This window comes from Schistocerca piceifrons, chromosome 7 (genome assembly GCF_021461385.2).
Source record: "Schistocerca piceifrons isolate TAMUIC-IGC-003096 chromosome 7, iqSchPice1.1, whole genome shotgun sequence".
Lineage (NCBI taxonomy): Eukaryota > Metazoa > Arthropoda > Insecta > Orthoptera > Acrididae > Schistocerca > Schistocerca piceifrons.
Window position 1 is genome coordinate 368,492,290 of NC_060144.1, and position 19,606 is coordinate 368,511,895.

General features: G+C 38.8%; 1 protein-coding gene across 3 annotated transcripts in view; it reads right to left on the reverse strand.

Moving 5' to 3' along the window:
* LOC124805069 (T-complex protein 11-like protein 1) overlaps nt 1-19,606 on the reverse strand; it is a 140,797-nt gene that overhangs the window by 51,309 nt on the left and 69,882 nt on the right. For all 3 annotated transcript variants that reach the window (XM_047265494.1, XM_047265495.1, XM_047265496.1), the window contains 3 exons: nt 9,917-10,037; nt 9,725-9,838; nt 426-545 (listed from right to left, as the gene is read on the reverse strand). In XM_047265494.1, coding sequence (XP_047121450.1) covers nt 426-545; nt 9,725-9,838; nt 9,917-10,037 — 355 coding nt within the window. The remainder of the gene's footprint in view (nt 1-425; nt 546-9,724; nt 9,839-9,916; nt 10,038-19,606) is intronic.

The window sequence follows — 19,606 nt, forward strand, 5'->3', positions numbered from 1 at the left end:
GTGACCACCTTCTCTTCGGCGTCAAACCACACTGGTGCTATGCAACATCAAATGGTGCACACGTATCAGTCTCTCTACCAACAGATGGCGCCACCATACCCGCAGTTATGTGGTGCCACCTTACATGTAAGACAAAGGTAGATGCACTGACCAGGTTTCGTTTGAATGATCTCATAAATATAAATGCAAGTCACTTGTGTACATGGTCAGCATGTAACCACTCATTTATTGATAAAATGTGTATTTTTGTACTCAGCTTACACATTATTGGTCACACAAAAGTTTTGTGATCGAAAAACTAACCAGCATCTTCTCTATTGCTTTCAATATCTGCTCCTTACATCTCAGCTTCAAAAAAAGCATAGACCTATTTTATATTCAGTTACTGACTGGGTATAAAGAAAGTGATGAAGGAAGATACAAACCTCCAGTATCCCTTTAAAGACAGCAACTACATCTTTTGTCTCCGAAAGTTCTTTTATTTTTTCATCTCTTATAGGGGCACACAGTTTCCCCATGATTGCAATAACACATTGGGCATAGTCCTGTAAGAAAGAAAAAGTGTGTTAAAAAACTTGAAATTTTAATTTGCAGCAGTGCATAACACTAATTAGACATTTATGGAATTTTCTTTGCAAAGTCTAAGTATAATCTTTGAGTGGAGAGGGTGCTTGCAGTGTTGTGGAAGTGAGTTGCTGTTAACAGAAAAAGCAGTGAGGGCAAAGTTAAATACATAATGCACATTTATACCCAGGCTGAGAGCATATAAATATAACTTAATTTACTGTTTCTACTTAAAATTTTGCTTTTCCTGTTCACAGTAGTTTGGTAGGGTGATATAGCCTTTGGAGGTGTAGCATTTGTGGTAGATCAGCAAGGCAAGGGTTTCGTGGTTATGAGGGGTGATGGAGATGTCACAGGCAGCCTGTCGCAATTATTGTGGACCCAGGTATTTCAATGTGATGTAAGAAGTTAAAAAATCATACAGTTTTCTTGAAGTGACACAGAGCATGTTGTTGTAAGTGTTGGAAGGCAAGGATTTCAATTTTGATGTGGGATGTAGGAATTTGGGGTTGAAGAGATACAGGTCGTTCATGGATACCTGTGATCTCATGGCTAAGATAATTTAAGAACAGTATGTGGGTCTCAAGTTTTCCTAATGAATTACAAACTTTCGTACACTGGTGCAGATAGGAGAGGGGCAAGGACAGGGCACAGGAGAAAGGATAAGAACAAAAAACTAGCTGTCCAAGTTACGATACATAATGAAAAAGGAAGCAAAAAATAATTTGAATAATCCTCGAATGTGCCTAGTGAGAATATATAATTAATGGTGAAAATGCTGGCTACCAAGCTCAGAAGTTATACACCAGGACTGAGTGGAGTATAAATGGGTGGTAGGTTGGTACAGGGTATGATGGATGTCTGTATTTGTATTGTAACAATCAATATTGGCGAAGGAAATGAAAATACCTGAAGATACAGCAAAGTGGTGACATGAAGTGCATGGTACAGTAACAATATTTCTGCAGAAGCAAAAAATAAGATGCAGGAAATGAGAGTCATCTGGGCAGGGGGTAAATACTAAGTGAAATACACAGCTGAGAACATAACTACAGGATTACACAGACATTATGGCACAGCTGAAAATATTTGTCTGAGCAAAGAGATGGCAAATAAAGGAACATAAACCAAGAGAAAGGGGACAAATGTGCAACAGAAAGGAAAATAGAATACGGAAACATGCCCAAAGACAGCACTGGGTTATGGGAAGGGTGGGAAGCTACAAGGCAATATGAATTTTCACTACTCACCAAATACAGGAGTTCCTGAGAAGCATCTAAAACAGCGAGCAAAAACCTTAGTGCTGAACAAAGCCCTTTTTTAGAGTTCTCTCTCCTCTCTCTCTAAGAAAGACACACACACACACACACACACACACACACACACACACACACACACACACACACACACAGCTGCGGCAGGAGACAGTAGAACAGTTAGCTCCACGAAAAGATGTTCAACAAAATAGAGCAAAAAAGTTTTTTCTGTGGTTCACAATGAATGGAGATGTGATATGACAGATGGTCAGTATATCACTTTCTTCTATACATTACATCTTAACCTGCAAAAACATGCAGGTTACAGTACGCTTGAGGGTACCAGACTGCTACGGTCATCGGTACCCAGGAATCCAGGTATCTACTTGCTAAGTAGTACGCTTGTTCGCCCACTGCTTGAATACTGCTCAGCAGTGTGGGATCCGTACCAGATAGGGTTAATAGAGGAGATCCAACGGAGAGCAGCGCGCTTCGTTACAGGATCATTTAGTAATCAAGAAAGCGTTACGGAGATGATAGATAAACTACAGTGGAAGACTCTGCAGGAGAGGCACTCAGTAGCTCGGTACGGGCTTTTGTTAAAGTTTCGAGAACATACCTTCACTGAAGAGTCAAGCAGTATATTGCTCCCTCCTACGTATATCTCGCGAAGAGACCATGAGGATAAAATCAGAGAGATTAGAGCCCACACAGAGGCATACCGACAACCCTCCTTTCCACGAACAACACGAGACTGGAATAGAAGGGAGAACCGATGTGACTTTTTCTATTCTCTTTGAATTAGTAGTGAATACACGGAGAGCAGCAGGTAATAAGGAGTAGTAACTAAGATGGAGAACTGAACACCCTGAGTGAATCTTAAGACAACCTTTGCTTTTGTCTCACACTACTAAAAATCTTGTTCAAAACTACGGGAAAAATGTACTTGCTAGTTGAGAAAACAATTTTAATGGCTCTTTGAGTTTGTGCAGTAATTCATCTGAAGAGAAACTTCACACCATAACACCAGAAGCGTCCAAATAATTTACACACTCACTGTATTTATTATAAATCAGCATAGACCAGATATTGAGTGACATATGGAATTACCAACGTGTACTCCAAAAAATATTCAGTACAGGGTGAGGCAAGTAGGACAGTTAAATCATCACCGGATAGTAATCCCAGCACAAAGAACTTAGCAAATAGATACCTGGATTTCTGGGGACCGATGACCGTAGCAGTCTGGCCCCCTCAATCACACAAACCAACTAACCAACCTGGATTTCTGATAATTAGGCTTTCATGGCCAGTGTTTATTTCAGTTAAATTTTCAGTCTGAGAGGTTGTGGTGGATATATAGAACTATTCCCTGAGGTTTCATCTTCAACTGTGGGGGACATCTTCTGAGGTTGCTGTTTTACTGATACAGACTCTCTGCTTGAAAGTGCTAGATAAAGAATGACACAGTGGTCTATTATCTTAGAATCAATTATTCCAACATATTCTTTTTCTGAAAGTAGGGAAGGATCACCAATTGTAGGCTGCAGTAAAGACATTATTGAAAACATGTGCCACAGTCTACCACAAAACAATGCTCCAATCCACATAGGTTTTCAAATATGATCTGAGAAATACAGGAATAAATGGCAATAAAAAATCCTATTCCTTATGGTTAAAATGGGCAACTATCTTTCAGAACTATGTTGTATTATAATTCATAAGCAGTTAACTGGAGTCAGGAACTCATGAGAGCAAAGAATGGGGTTTGTTAACTTTTTCATGAATTTTCAAACAATGTAACTTCCAGGTTGGAATATCAACAATATAAGAGGAAGACAGATTTCTACTCGCTGTAAAGATGACACACTGAGTTTCAGACAAGTGCAACAAGAAGACACTTACACATAACTTTCACCAAAAGCCTTCTTCAGAAAACGAAACACACACACACACACACACACACACACACACACACACACACATTCATACAAGCAAGCACACCTCACGTACACACGACTGCCATCCGCAGCAGCTGGGACTGAAAAGGACCTGTTGTGTAGAACGGAAGTAGCAACCTGGAGGGGGCAGGGAAGGGATAGCAGGGTACAAACAGGGGGAGAGAAGAGTACTGTCTGGAGGAGCATGCAGGGACTAGAGTGCCAATCAGCACAGAGTCGGAAGGCTATGGGGAACAGGGAGTGAAAATGGAGAGGAGCGGGGAAGGGGAAAGACAGGTGGATGTGTTGGCAGAGAGCAGCACACAAAGAGGGTGAGGGGATGAGAATAGCTCATATAGGGTGGAAACTGTTGGGTGAGGTGGTACAGCACAGTAAGTTACCGCAAGTTGAGGCTAGGATAATTTCAAGAGCACAGAATGTGTTGTAGGGATAGCTTCTATCTGTGTAGTTCAGAAAATCTGGTGGTGGAGTGGACAATCCAGATGGCTTTGGTAGTGAAGCAGCCATTGAAATCAAGCATGTTCAGCTCCATGTTGTACTACACGGTGGTCTACTTTTCTCTAGGCCACAGTTTCGCGGCGGCTGTTCATCCTTTTGGGCAGCTGGTTGGTAGTGATACCAATACTCAAAGTTGTGCAATGATTGCAGCAGAGTTGGTATATGACATGTCTACTTTCACATGTGGCCAGCCTCCGATGGGACTCCCTCACCCAGTATGCTGAGGGTCTCATCAGGGCCTTCACAGACATGCCATATCCTCCAGACATAGTCTGCCAACAGATCTCCTGTGCAATTCCCCCTCCCCCAATCCTCCCACCACCCCCAAGAACAAGAGTGCTCCATTTGTCATCCAATACCACCCAGACTGGAACAACTAAACCATATCCTTCGTCAGGGCTGTGAATACCTACCATCATGAGCTGAAATGGAGGACATTCTATCCAAGATCCTTTCCACCCCTTATAAAGTAGTGTTCCGTTGCCCACCTAACCTCCACAACAACCTAGCCCATCCCTATGCCAATCCCAATCCCTTGCTACAGGGAACACGTCTGTATGGAAGACCCAGGTCCAAGACCTGCCCAATCTGCCCACCAGCACTCCCTATTTCAGTGCTGTTACAGGCTTATCCTACCTCATCAGAGACCAAGCCACTTGTGAAAGCAGCCCTGTCATATACCAGCTCTGTTGCAATCATTGCATACTTTTTTTATGGTATTACTGCCAATCAGCTGGCCATTAGGATGAATGGCCACAGCTAAACTGTGGCTAAGAGGAAAGTAGACTGCCCTGTGACACAACATGCTTGATTTAAATGGCTGCTTCACTATCAGAGCTATCTGGATCCTCCCCTTCACCACCAACTTTTCTGAACTGCACAGATGGGAGTCATCTCTACAACACCTTCTCCACTTGTGAAATAATACCACCCTACCCTCAGGTAACCTACTGTTCCCACAACCCCCACCCAACAGTTTCCATCCCCACTGTCCTGTCACCTCCTCCTTATTCCCGTTCTCACCCTCTTTGTGTGCCACCCTCTGTCAATGCACCCATCCGTCTTTCCCCTTCCCTGGTCCTCTCCTTTTTCACTCCTTGTTCCCTCACCCCTCCCCACTCCCCTGCCCCACATCCTCCTGACACTGTGCCTGTTGCCAGTCTAGACCCTGCATGCTCCACCAGACAGCATTCTCCACCCCCCCCCCCCCCCCCCCCGACCCTCACATGTACCCTGCAATCTTTATCTTCTCCCCTTCCCTGCCCCCTCCAGAATGCTGCTTCCACTCTATGTGGCAGTTGTATTCCCATCCGAAATGCCAGAGATGACAGTCCTGTGTGCATGATGTGTGCTTGCTTGTGTGTGTGTGTGTGTGTGTGTGTGTGTGTGTGTGTGTGTGTGTGTTCTGACTAATTCTGATGAAGGCCTGTTTGGCTGAAAGCTTTGTTTGACAGTCTTTTTCCACTCAGTATCTACGTTATGTGGTGAGTGGAAATTATTCTTTTCATAATATTTTCCTTATATTGTTGTTTTCATGAATTTTCATATTAAAACAACAGGAGCACAAACAAATGAGCTTTATAGGACAAATACTACAGAAATTATACAAATGGATCGATCTGAACTGGTTGCTAGCAGCTATAGAATTAATGGCCATAGGAAGCATTTATGTATAACTTTTGATGTGTACTACTTTTAACATTCCTTTGTTATGTTCTGTGAAGTTTATTGTAATTGGAGAGTAGCAATCATTTTGTTCTTAAAGAAATGTGCTGTTGTAATTAAGTTAGTACAGTGGAGTTGTTGATGATAACACTATATAAGAGAGAAAAATGTTGATTCTTAAAACTAAAAAATATAGTGGAACAGTGAAATATTATAAAATAGGCAATATATTTGAACAGCTTTCATGTAAATCATGGAATTTACCAGCAACTTTAACCCGGAAAGAAAAATATATTGATGACTGCTATGGATTCAGAAGAAGAAACTATGTTAAAATTTGAAATTTATGCAAAACCAGAAAAGAAGAATCAGCTGAATGCTAGCAATAACACTGATGGGTAGGTTATATCATCAACAGCTGCAACTGCCTCTTCCTTCAGAACGTCAAGATTATCAAAGAACAACTGTAATATAAATCCTGACAGAACATAATCATTATGGATGACTGGTGAAAAACAAGTTAAATGTTACTGAGTGTTTTGACTTTTTGACATGTCGTTGGCACAGCTGAGCGCTAGCAATCTTTTGTAGCATACCAGCCATATATGGGCATATTAATGTGAGCCTGAGTGATGTATTGCAACAGTGCTGACAGCAGGCGAGTGTGGGATGCCATTTCTGTAATAACTCAACAAGGCTGACGCACTGTTGTGAGGCAGGTTAGCTTGCTGAAACAGTGAACTCAGTGGTACCACACAGACTAATGCAGCAAAGGGCAAGCAATATTTTCACACTGACAGTGGTACTGGTGGTTTAGGATACATGACTGATAGTGATGCATATGCACGACAAGTGCAGTGCTGCCAACTGAAAGTAATGGGCATTTTTGTAACGAAATAATTCTCAGTCTCAAAGCCATACCAGGATGACGGAGCTTTGCTCAAGGGTAATCACATAAATATGCCAGCAGAAGCCAGCAGTTTGAGGCCATGGCAGGGCAACAGCTCTATGCACTAAGACCACCTGGACCTAGTGTCATGGCGCACCTGGCCACCCATGTCAACTCCAGCAGCATGGCTGACTCCTGCCCAGGGGGCAGCGGGTCACTCCCCGTGCACACCAATCTTCTTTCACCATCACAAGACGGGCATCTCATCATGGTGAGTGTCCACCACTATGATGCAGCTGGGCTCCGCCTGTGGCCACAGCAGGTACAGCATTGTCGACTACACACACCACTGGTGTGGAAACTGTGTGATCGGCTTATGTAACGAGATCGTCGGCATTCGGTGGATGCTTCAAGGAAGAACTTGTTACATTTGCAGCTGCCTTTCTCTGGAGTCTCCTGAGCTCCCACCTTGCCTCCACCATCCGCTTGCAAACAGATGGCATTTAAATTTGCAGAAACAACTTCATCAGCACTTTGATGCCAGTACTATTACCAAACTCTCACAACAATTAATGCTGTAAATAGTTGAAAAAGCCTATCTTTTTAGCCCTGTGCCTCAAAACATAAAAAAATCAACAATCAGCAGTAAATAATCTGGCTTAAGCTTTGAGAAAATACACAAATATAAAAACCATGAATAAAACAAAGCATGTCGCACATGAATTAAATAATGAAAATAAATACTCCTCACTGTCCCATTGCTTGTCTAAAAACTGTAACGAGAAGACACACTAGGAATATCAATTAGGCCGGAGGCAGTCAACATCTGGGGCATGGGGTTTCATGAGGCACTGCAAGACCTGAGGCATGGGTGCCACATCTAAATCACATCAAGTTAAGAATTAATCATGTTTTTTCTTGTGCATCTATTATTTTGATGACAACCAGTAAATGTGTGTTTTATGAGATGATAATTCAATGAACACTGTGAAACTGATAGTTTTTGTATCCCAAAACTGAATACACTGCTATCTATTTCTACATCTACACAGACACTCCGCAGGCCACCGTACGGTGCGTGGTGTCGGGTATCCTATACTACTACTTGTCATTTCTTTCCTGTTCCACTAGCAAATAGAACGATGGGAAAACAACTGTCTGTATGCCTCCATATAAGTCCTAATTCCTCATACCTTCATGGTCCATAAGTGCAACATACGATGGGCAGTGAATTGTTCGGCAATCACTTTCAAATACCAGTTCTATAAATTTCCTTGGAGGAAGATATTTGGTTAACATAAATTTTTTTTTAAATAAGAGTAAATGGAAATGATTAGATTAGATTAGATTAATACTAGTTCCATGGATCATGAATACGATATTTCGTAATGATGTGGAACGAGTCAAATTTTCCAATACATGACATAATTAAGTTAATTTAACAACATAATTAAGTTAATATAACAACTTTTTTATTTTTTTTCCTTAATTTATATCTAAAAATTCCTCTATGGAGTCGAAGGAGTTGTCATTCAGAAATTCTTTTAATTTCTTCTTAAATACTTGTTGGTTATCTGTCAGACTTTTGATACTATTTGGTAAGTGACCAAAGACTTTAGTGGCAGTATAATTCACCCCTTTCTGTGCCAAAGTTAGATTTAATCTTGAATAGTGAAGATCATCCTTTCTCCTAGTATTGTAGTTATGCACACTGCTATTACTTTTGAACTGGGTTTGGTTGTTAATAACAAATTTCATAAGAGTGTATATATACTGAGAAGCTACTGAAAATATCCCTAGATTCTTAAATAAATGTCTGCAGGATGATCTTTGGTGGACTCCAGCTATTATTCTGATTACACGCTTTTGTGCAATAAATACTTTATTCCTCAGTGATGAATTACCCCAAAATATGGTGCCATATGTAAGCAATGAGTGAAAACAGGCGTAGTAAGCTAATTTACTAAGATGTTTATCACCAAAATTTGCAATGACCCTTATTGCATAAGTAGCTGAACTCAAACGTTTCAGTAGATCATCAATGTGTTTCTTCCAATTGAATCTCTCATCAATGGACACACCTAAAAATTTTGAATATTCTACCTTAGCTATATGCTTCTGATTAAGATTTATATTTATTAATGGTGTCATCCCATTTACTGTACGGAACTGTATGTACTGTGTCTTATCAAAATTCAGTGAGAGTCCGTTTACAAGGAACCACTTAGTAATTTTCTGAAAGACATTATTGACAATTTCATCAGTTAATTCTTGTTTGTCAGGTGTGATTACTATACTTGTATCAGCAAAGAGAACTAACTTTGCCTCTTCATGAATATAGAATGGCAAGTCATTAATATATATTAAGAACAACAAAGGACCCAAGACTGACTCTTGTGGAACCCCATTCTTGATAGTTTCCCAGTTTGAGGAATGTGCCGATCTTTGCATATTATGAGAACTGCTTATTTCAACTTTCTGCACTCTTCCAGTTAGGTACGAATTAAACCATTTGTGCACTGACCCACTCATGCCATAATACTTGAGCTTGTCTAGCAGAATTTCATGAGAATCACACAACAGCAATAGCAATCATTAAGAGAAATAGTAAATAACTGCAGTAAAACAGTAAGTACAAATGAAGGAAGAAATCAGGCTAAGCTTCAAATCTTGCACGAAGATGACAGCCATATTCCTCCAGTGAGGAACATGGAAGCAAGACAATTTATACAATACTCAAATCCCACCAACAGTTACCCATGTACTGGTCTGTTGATAGTACAATTCATTATTTGGTTTTCACTGCAATTACAGAGTGTCACATGATGTACAAAAACTAATGACATCTACAATATGATCAAGTTTCTGAAAAACATACACCTTTAACAAACCTGGAAGTTTAATGTGCCAGCATCAACCTGTTGCTGGATTATATCTTCATCCAGTAGGTCTGATATTTCCTCTTTCAGTTTCACATGCTGTGGTAAGAGCAGACTGAACAAATACTGCAACAAAATGAAAAGAAGTTATAAATGTGCTGAGCATAAGTAATGTTATAGAATAAAACTAAATACATAACATACCTCTTTTATATCCCTAAGCAAATTCATTGCTTGACTGTAATCTGGTGGGTCTTCAGAAAGCTTAAGAGACAGCAGATCCCAAAATGCTTTCTTCATTGTTTCTTTCACTCTTTTATGTAAGCTGTCAAATTAATTTTTGAGTTTACTATTAAATAGGGATTAAAGCAAAGGACACAAAAATCATCACATTTCCTATACACAAGAAAAATATGAAAAAATTAATCCAACTTTAAAATGGTTTATTGCATTATTTGTCACGAAAATCACCTGCTATCAGAGCATGTGTCACATAAATGAAACAGCATTACAAAACAACAAGATGAAATGCATTTCCACACATAACATAAAGAAAAGCAAAATGGTCATGGATGGATGCATGAGTAATAATTTGCAATGAGTCTAGAGACGAAGAAAGGGGGAAAGGGGTGGATTACTTTGCTCTTCTCAGATCAACATGTATTATATTCTAGTCCTCAAACAATTATCCCTCAATCCTTTCTTACAAACACTGAATTAGTACTCCATTCTTATTGAGGTAGTTTGCTGTCAGCAAGTGATTACTTACATCCAAAACAAAAACAAAGCCAAAAGAACAACAGCTTGGTACAGCACTAATTTGAGAATGTATAACGATGAGGTCAACAATGACTGAATGAAAACTAAGTAATTTATCCTCAACTATTTTGGACAGTAGGGATTCTCAAGAAACTGAACATACTGGGCAGAACTAACAGGAGAGAGATCCCTCTTCTGTAACACCAAGTACCTTAGCTTTCCAAGAAATAAAATTATACACCAAGGATAATTATCTAGAAATCAAATTGTAATATTTTTTCTTTACAACTTGTTCCACACCATAGATGGGTTTCCGAGTTGATAAGTTGTATGTAGCTGGGTTATATTTAGCAAATTTTGTTGTAGATTAAGGTTAAAAAAATCCAGTTGTTAAACAGCCCACATGTTGCTATGTTCTCAAAAAAAAAATTGTAGTCCTTCAGACACATTCTACATCATGGTAAAATTAAGTCACACAGTATATGCAGTAAACTAACCTGAGAAATATTTTTGTCTTGCCAAAATGTAATTCTTACACATTCTCAGTTACATACCACACTTCTGTTAATTATGCAATAAGATGCAGCATGTGTTCGTTCGTTCCCTTAAACACAAAGTTAGTCTGTGCAGTAAATCCTGTCCTTTCTTTAAGGCTGTTGTCAATTATTTTACAAGATCTTACTTGCTGGTAGGATGTCATTCTTGTAGATTCTTATTATTTAATGTTCTGGTCCTCTTACTAAGGCCTTACGCAATGAACTGGCTGGACAATGAGTAGTACTGTTAAACTTGTGTTAATATGAGAGCAGAATTTCTCATATTCATTATCATGAGTGCTGATAATTGTTTACTGGGTAATACAGTTCTTAGATTTATTAGTATTCAAACACTGACTGTACACAGTTCCAAAATTTTAAGATATATTATCTTAATGGAGAGTGGAACAGACACATGTTTGTTTTTTTAAAAGAAACAACTTTCATTCAGTATAAGTCATCTGAGTTAGGATACTTTCCCTGTGAGGGTAGACAGCTGCCATGCTGCTGGTAGTTTTAAAGCTTTCATCACAATTAAGATTGTTAGGGCATTCAGTAAAGTCAACTGCCTCTCCAACTTTTCTGTTTAAGTGACTACAGCGCTTTTGCTAAATTCCAGCATTAGCAAAGCACACCGTAAATCCTGATGACATTCCTCACTAAGTTCAGCTGTGACTGACTTGTTAGGATGTTTGAAGCATACACCATTCATGACCTTTTAAGGGTTCTTTAACTGCATGGTCTGTCTCCCCTATGCTCACTTTATTACACTTTCTCCTAATTATTTACAGTCCAGTGGTCTGTAGTGTTTCTGGTTGGTATTTTGTTGATAAAATGCTTTTACTTTATGACTGCTGGAAAAAACTGACTTTAAATCTTTACATCATATGATCTTTCTGAAGTGTACCATTTATAAATGACAGAAATATCAATTATTGTAGTTCTGTTTCCTCTTCACCTCTCTTGTCTGCTACTTTCTACCACATCGGAGGTCTGCCTGCTGATTATGCTGTACAGCTACCTGTTAGCATATTTTTTTTAGGTAACTTAATTCTCATTTTAAATTAGTGCCATCACAGATTTGATATGCTCTTTCTGTCAGTGAGCTGAGAACTATCTGTCACTGTGAAACACAGTAAGGGGAATCCGTATGCAGCTATGGCTTAGTATTTGTAGGTTTTCTATACACCTTGTGTTCTAATTTTCCATCAGATTGCCTACAGACAAGGAAACATAAATCCAAAAATATCCTCTCTTTGCACATGAAAACTGATTTTAGGATACATGATTTTGAGATATCTGTTAAAATGTTGTAGTATCTCCTCCCTATGTGGCCAGATGATGTATCACCCACATAATGGGCAATAAGGACAGTTTCACAGACATTCCTCATAGAACCTACATTTCCGAAGACTCCGTGAATGTATCTGCAGCCAAAGGGAAAGTGAGGAGCATACTTCATCCATTTTTTTTATAAAATTCTCCATGTCATCTTTAGCAGCTACATACAAGGAAACATTTTACTAACTCAGCTACATCTGAGGATGCCTTCTCCTCAAGCATCTCCAAAACTATTACTGCTGGAATGTTTGAAAGTAACTGTTTAACATCAAAAATCACCAAAGTTATTATTGTTATAACTGAAAGCATTAACACAAAATGCGCAGAATCCTTCATAAACAAACTGAGCTTTCCAATTATATCACGTAATTTCTTAGACACATGTTGGGCCACATTAGAGAGTCTTGGGGAAGTACAAAAAGGCTTCTGTCTCAAAAGAGGCAGGTTAAAAACAGATGTAGGTAGACCTAGGAAACACTGTTATTATATAAATATAGAAAACTGCAACCAGTCACATTTTTGAATACTTGTTTATTCCATAAAATGGTTTGTTTGTTGCTTCTGCTATACTGTTCTGACCAAACTTTTGTGCTATGGGGGATCTGCTCTGTCTTTTATTAATTTAATTGGTATAAATCCTTCAGTTTCCATTGATACTATTTATTTTGATTTAAACCACATCTGGCCTACGCATACATAGTTATTTTGGGAGGAGTTGAAACTGTATCTTAGGAAGGCATCAAGTGAATTTTTATCTCCCTTTTTTATTAGATATATTTTCCCATTTTTGCTGCGTTTCGGATGTTATGGTATTTAGTCTCGCTACAACAGCCTTGTAGTCATTAATCGCTTTGTCTGTCACAATGCTCCATATTTGCCCAGGATTAGTTTTTTACTAAGACATCAAGTATGTTTTCACAGTCATTTACACTTTAAGTTGGCTCCTGAACTAACTGCTCAAAATAATTTTCAGAGAAAGCATCTATGAGGGTTGACTGAAAACTAACGCCTCCACCTTCGTAACTTTTCAACAGTTGGCAGCACTGGTATGCAGCACCAGTATGCGGCAGGTACTGGCTTGTTCCATAGCCTCTTCTCTACAGCTCCAGTTGGCAGGAAGCCTTAGCATTGAACAGCTATGTTGTTACAGTGTAGTGTGGAACCCTGCGTAGACAGTCGGTCAATGCGATTTAAAACTCAGAGATACTCATTACTGAGAAAGTGCGTCTACTTGTAAATTACAACAAATATTTCAGAAAAATGCTTAACTTTGATGATTAATGAAGTCTCAGAATGCATTACAAACATGAAGAGGAAATAAAATATTTTCGCATCCAACAATATACGAACCTACCTCCTTTGCTACAGCAGTTCGTCGCCTTACCAACTGCACTATTACAACTCGCGTGCTGGAATTGCTTTATTTTATGTAATTCCCAGCGAGAGAGAGAGAGAGAGAGAGAGAGAGAGAGAGAGAGAGAGACAGGCTGAATTCGTTGCCAAATGATGCGGGCATAAGCCGTAAATGCATGGAATTTTCACAAAATTCCATTGCATTGTTACTTAAAAGTTTTAAGCACATTTTGATAATTAATAAGTAAATGATTTACAGAAAAGAGTATGCAAAGTCACTAATAATTTCAGCTAACAGTCATATAATATACGTAAGCAGAACCGATTACTCGATATTTAATGTTCTTTAAAGTCTTATTTGCATAAAATTAAAGGTATTTTGAGAGAATATTGACCAAAAACTTTTTTTTTATGTTGTAATCATTCACAGTAACAACCTAACCTAACCATATTTCTGACAAAGGAAAATAGTCTATTATGAGCTCACTTTCCAACCGGACGCATCCTGTGGTGATTCTTTAGTAACACAGTCACTAAATCCACACCTGAAACCACTCGTTATGTTTACGATAACAAATTGTAGGTGTAAATAAACCACAGGGCCGTACCAAAATCCATAACCTCTTGGAACAGTTGTCAAAAAATTGGCGGGAGGACCGTTCGGTAACAGGTTTCAGAAGCTTACTGAATAGGAAATTCGGATAAAGAACCAAAAATGACATCACTACTGAGACTAACCTACTGCACCAATTGGTATGGACAATTTAGAATAGGGCTCCTGGTTGGCTAGGAGGCAAAGCTGGCAGTGGTAGCAGTCCAGATAACTACTTGGGCCCCGACAAGGCCATGTCAGGAGGTGTAACATCATTTAGCTGTTGTAGCTGGAGCAAATTGCAATGTTGCACAGGATGCTCTTGCGCAATAACTACTTCAAATAATTGATGCCCCCTATGACCAGTGATGACCTGAGTCCAACCCAATGTATGGCCGTATCTGCAAGCCTGGATTAGAGATCCCTTATGGAAGTAAGAGCATGGCTACTATGCCTGGCCTTGCTGGATCAGTTGAGATGGATCAAAAAATGAATGGTGCCTGTGCCCATGCAACACCTTGACTGGATCATGGCCTTTACAACACAAGGAAGCATATTAGAACTTCCTTGGAGGGAGCTGTTGTCATCATTTTCTGCACTTGGGCCTTGAAAGTTCTGCCTGCTCAAGTTCAGAGTTTGACACGGGGTGAAGAGGATGGGTGGTCAGATATAGTATGCTATTCACTTTGGACATATTGTACAGGCCGGCCATATGCAACTCGCTTGATGTAGTTGTTTTTGCTAAATCTTTGCTAATTTCTTTTATATCCATCTTTGTATCTACGGCTTTCTCCATTGCCGTTGTGATTATTGTAACCACACCATAGGTCTGTGTGGGATAAGATTGCCATCCATGTTGTACTACTAATCCATTGTTTACTTGTTGGTCCGTAAATTTCTGTGTCACTATCGGCGTATTAACAGGCTGGGGTTGTACTGGTATCTCTTTGTATATTAAATCAATTGAGTCCATTACAGATAGAAAGTATTCGGTGTCTTGTTCCGGGATGGTAATGAGTTTTTCCATGATGTGGGCAGGAAGAAGGCTCTTTAAAATTTTCAGCACGTCTACTAGTGATACCGGGTTCGCCCAGTATCTGGTTTCATTCAAATATTTTTCAAAATAGCCCCTTAAGCTGCCATACTTACTACTGAATGGAGCTAGTTTGAATACTTCATGTCAGAGCCTCTCTTGTACGGTCTCAGACCAATAATTATGTAGAAATGCTCTCTCAAACTGTTCATAATAGTGGCAACGTTCTGCCACATCTCTAGCCCCATAGCAGAATGTCACCTTGTTTGTATCCAACAACAAATATAACTTTCTGGGCTTCGGTACAGGTACGAGGTAAAACATTTCGAAATGATCTGATGAAGATCACAGTGTGTGTTATTTCCTTTCAGAAGTAAATATCGGGAATTGTCAGTGCCTAAGTAATACCTCATCTGCAAGTAATGTTAACCAACACACCGTGCTGTCAGTGACTGGCGTGTTTATGTTCGCTTATGGGGTAGCACATGGCAACTGCAGTTATTTCCTTTAAATTTGCACATAACTTATCTCTCTGTTTTTCCACAAATTCTGACTTAAATTTAACTGATCTACTCTTAGAGTCAACTTGTGTATTTCTGTAGGTAGGTTTTTGCATACGTCTTGCAGCTCACTGATTACATTCGTCACATTTTTTACCGACGCATCCACTTGGGATTGTCTCTCCTGAATTTGAGAATATACCTGCAAGTTGTTCCTGTTTACAATCTACGGATGTTACCTTTTCTGTTAATGGATTTATACTGAGGGACATGTCGGTAATTATTTCTTGTTTTAGTTGTTTACCAGGCTCTGTCAACTTCCCGGACAGTTCATCACATAACTCAGTGCACGTAGTTTGCTCACCTCACTGAACTGTTGACTAATACTATTACTGAAATCTTTAAATGCCTGATTTTGCTGTGTAAACTGTTGTCCCATATTTTCCTGATGTCTTATGAGCTGCTGTGTTACACCCTCAAGCTGTTGTGTTATTAGCTGCATGAGTTGTGTCAAAATGTGGAGGTCATTAGTATTTACATTGCTTTTTCAAACTGTTTCCTGTTCTTGCATTCATGATGTTGTGAGAAAATAATCAAAGGAATTTTCACTGTAGCACGCATCAGTTTCACTATTTGAAAAAATGTTTCCTGGTGTGACCTGAGAAATAGTCTCATTGAGCATCATAAAAGTGACATCATGATTAGTTACATTACCAGTGTCATCATTTTTTAATATTGAGATGCCAATCTGGGTGTTTTGGTAGCCATCGGCCAGTTCATGAGTTGGCACGCTACTTTCAACTGTTGCCAAGCTCATATTTCTGCCATCTTGGCATATTGCATTTTGTAATGAATTTTCAACAATGGCTATTTCCTTTGACTCCATTGTGAACAATATTTAACAAAATTATGAAAAGAGAAGAAAAAAATTTAAACATAAAATTTTGTTTGTATCAGTACTTTTGAATTAAAGCAGACTTATATGCATATTCATTAATGAACCTAATTATTCTCTGATACAGTCTCACAGAATTTGAATGAACTATTTTGCACTTTTGATGTTGACTTTACACAAATTTTCATCCCTCCTATAATAACTTTCGATTAAATAATAAAAAAAAGAAATTTTGAAAGAATAACTGAAAAAATTTGGAAGGTGCACATATCCTGAGTGAACTTTAACTGGTGTTAATATCAACAGACCATCATTATTCAACATATATATTCCCCATTTAAATTTTATGATACATTGCAAATGTTTTATGATAATAATCATAAAGCACATAAAATACAGAACTACAAATGAACTTGCTACTCTAAAAAAAATTTATATAGTGAAATTCCACCCAGAATTTTGTGACAGTGGCATTTAATTTACTCCCATTAAAATGCAGTTGAAATTATTCAACTCTTTAAAAATAAAATACTGATGAGTATCTGTGACAGCAAATTCATAAACAAAATAAAATTATTTATGATTTAATTGATAAAACTTTAGGTCATTAACTTTAACAGTTGTTACAATTTTTAAAACGGTTAAAAACCAAAATGAAACTGTACCAGCAGGTAGGTAGGATCAAACCCACGTCGGCTACATAACAGTCTAGCAAACTACTGACTGAGCTACTTCACTTATTTGGTGCCTGGCTACTTACGACCTGTATATGTGGTATGTATGAGCTATGTTTAAAACTTTAAAGCCTCCCCTTTTTTAATTTTCTCAATAGGGCGCTTTAAGACTTCTATGAGTTGACATCCTTGAGGTATACTACTAACCTGCGAAGTCTCATCCTAAACTGAATTTCCAAGACCAGAAGGTCCCCTTGTTAGAAGATGGACATAGGAAGAAATGTTAAACACTATGCCTATCCAGCACATCCACACATGCACTAAGTTTTGTCGATTAGGATGCAGGTAACGACAAATTGTAATTTGAACAGCAAATGATGTATTTGTGTACTTAAATACCAGTGCTTACTAGGAACAGCTCAATAAACAGCTACCAAAATCTTTAAGATCCCGTCAGTTGAATGATGAAAATTAGCAAAAGTTCACAAATTGTTTGGTTGCCTCGAAGCACTACCAATTGTAACCGTCCAAAATATGTTCATGCTGTCATGCAGGTTTCATGGCACGGAATGGAAAGCATAATAAAATGTTCTGACTGCCGCACATGAATCCATCCATAACAAATATTTAAAATCTCACTTGATGTAACTGTAGAAAATTCAAAGTCCAGCACTTTTATGAAGTTTAAATTTATCATAATAGATTGCACAATTAAGTTACTGAATGTCTGCACAGTGCCACTCTCCAAAAACAAAATACAAAATGGTCAGTAAATTTTGAAGTACTTTTCCTACACGTTACTAATTGTCTGAAAATATATAAGACCACAATTGGTCACTTTGCATGGATCAGAAAATCGAGTGACCTGGAATCAGCATAGCTACACTGCTGAATAACTCTGCTGCTTTGGGTCTTCCTGCAAGCTTATTTGGGTAGGTACCGATTCCCTGGATTATTGCTAAAAAAGGAGATCACGTGCTTGGTCCTCAGTGCAAAAGCATGACTCCCTCAATGAAGTTTTCACTCTGCAGTGGAGTCTGTCTTGATATGAAACATTTTGGCGGATTAAAACTGTGTACCAGATCAAGACCCAAACCCAGGACCTACACCTTTTGCAGGCTCTACCAACTGAGCAAACGAATCATGGCTCATGACCTGTCCTCAAGCTCGGATGGTAGGAGGTGAAATGACCAAAAACTGACATAAACACAAATTACTCAAAAACTACAACTCTAACCACAAAATGGCACTAACCCCATGAATATAATGTATAACTAAATATGTACCAAATTTGGTGCTCATAAATTTAAACAAAAGCAGAACTTAATTTCAATCAAACATTGACAAAATGCTAATAACTCAAGTACTATTGCTCGCATGACCTAATACACCTTGTATCCCAACAGTGTGTAAAGCAGGCAGTAGAATTCGTTTTACTGGTAGAATACTGGGGAAGTGCAACTACGCTACTAAAGAGATTGCTTAAGAATCACTTGTGCAACCACCCTAGAATATTGCTCTGGTGTGTAGGGCCCTTACCAGAGAGGAGTAACAGGGGGTATTGAATGTATACAGAGAAGGACAGCATGAATGGTCACAGATTTGTTTAAATCATGGGAGAGTGTCACTGAAGGAACAGAAATGGCAGACTCTTGAAGATAGACATAAACTATCCCAAGACAATCTATTAACACCATTTCAAGAACCAGCTTAATATGATTACTGTAGGGATATACTACAACCCCCTATCTACTGCTCACACAGGGATCATGAGGATAAGATTAGAATAATTATTGCATGCACAGAGACATTCAAACAATCATTCTTGCCACACTCCATATGTGAATGGCACAGGAAGAAACCCTAACAACTGGTACAATGGTATGTACTCTCTGCCATGCACCTCAAGGTGGTTTGCAGAGTATAGATATAGATGTATTAAGTGGTAGGTTGGTAGTGGCTTTCTTATCCAGTATATCTTATGTCAGTACGGACATATTTAAAAGGGGCCCGATTACTTTGGCTGTGTGGCAATTTAGAAATAATGGGTGACCAAGTCACTTTACGAGACACTAAAACAACACACCCAATATTTTGCAAAACCTTAAACATGAGCCACTCTCACCTTATTATAATTTAAAATAGAGGTTAGGCCCTGTGGGGACCCATGTCTGCCCTCAGTCATCATATAAAACACACTCACTTCACTTC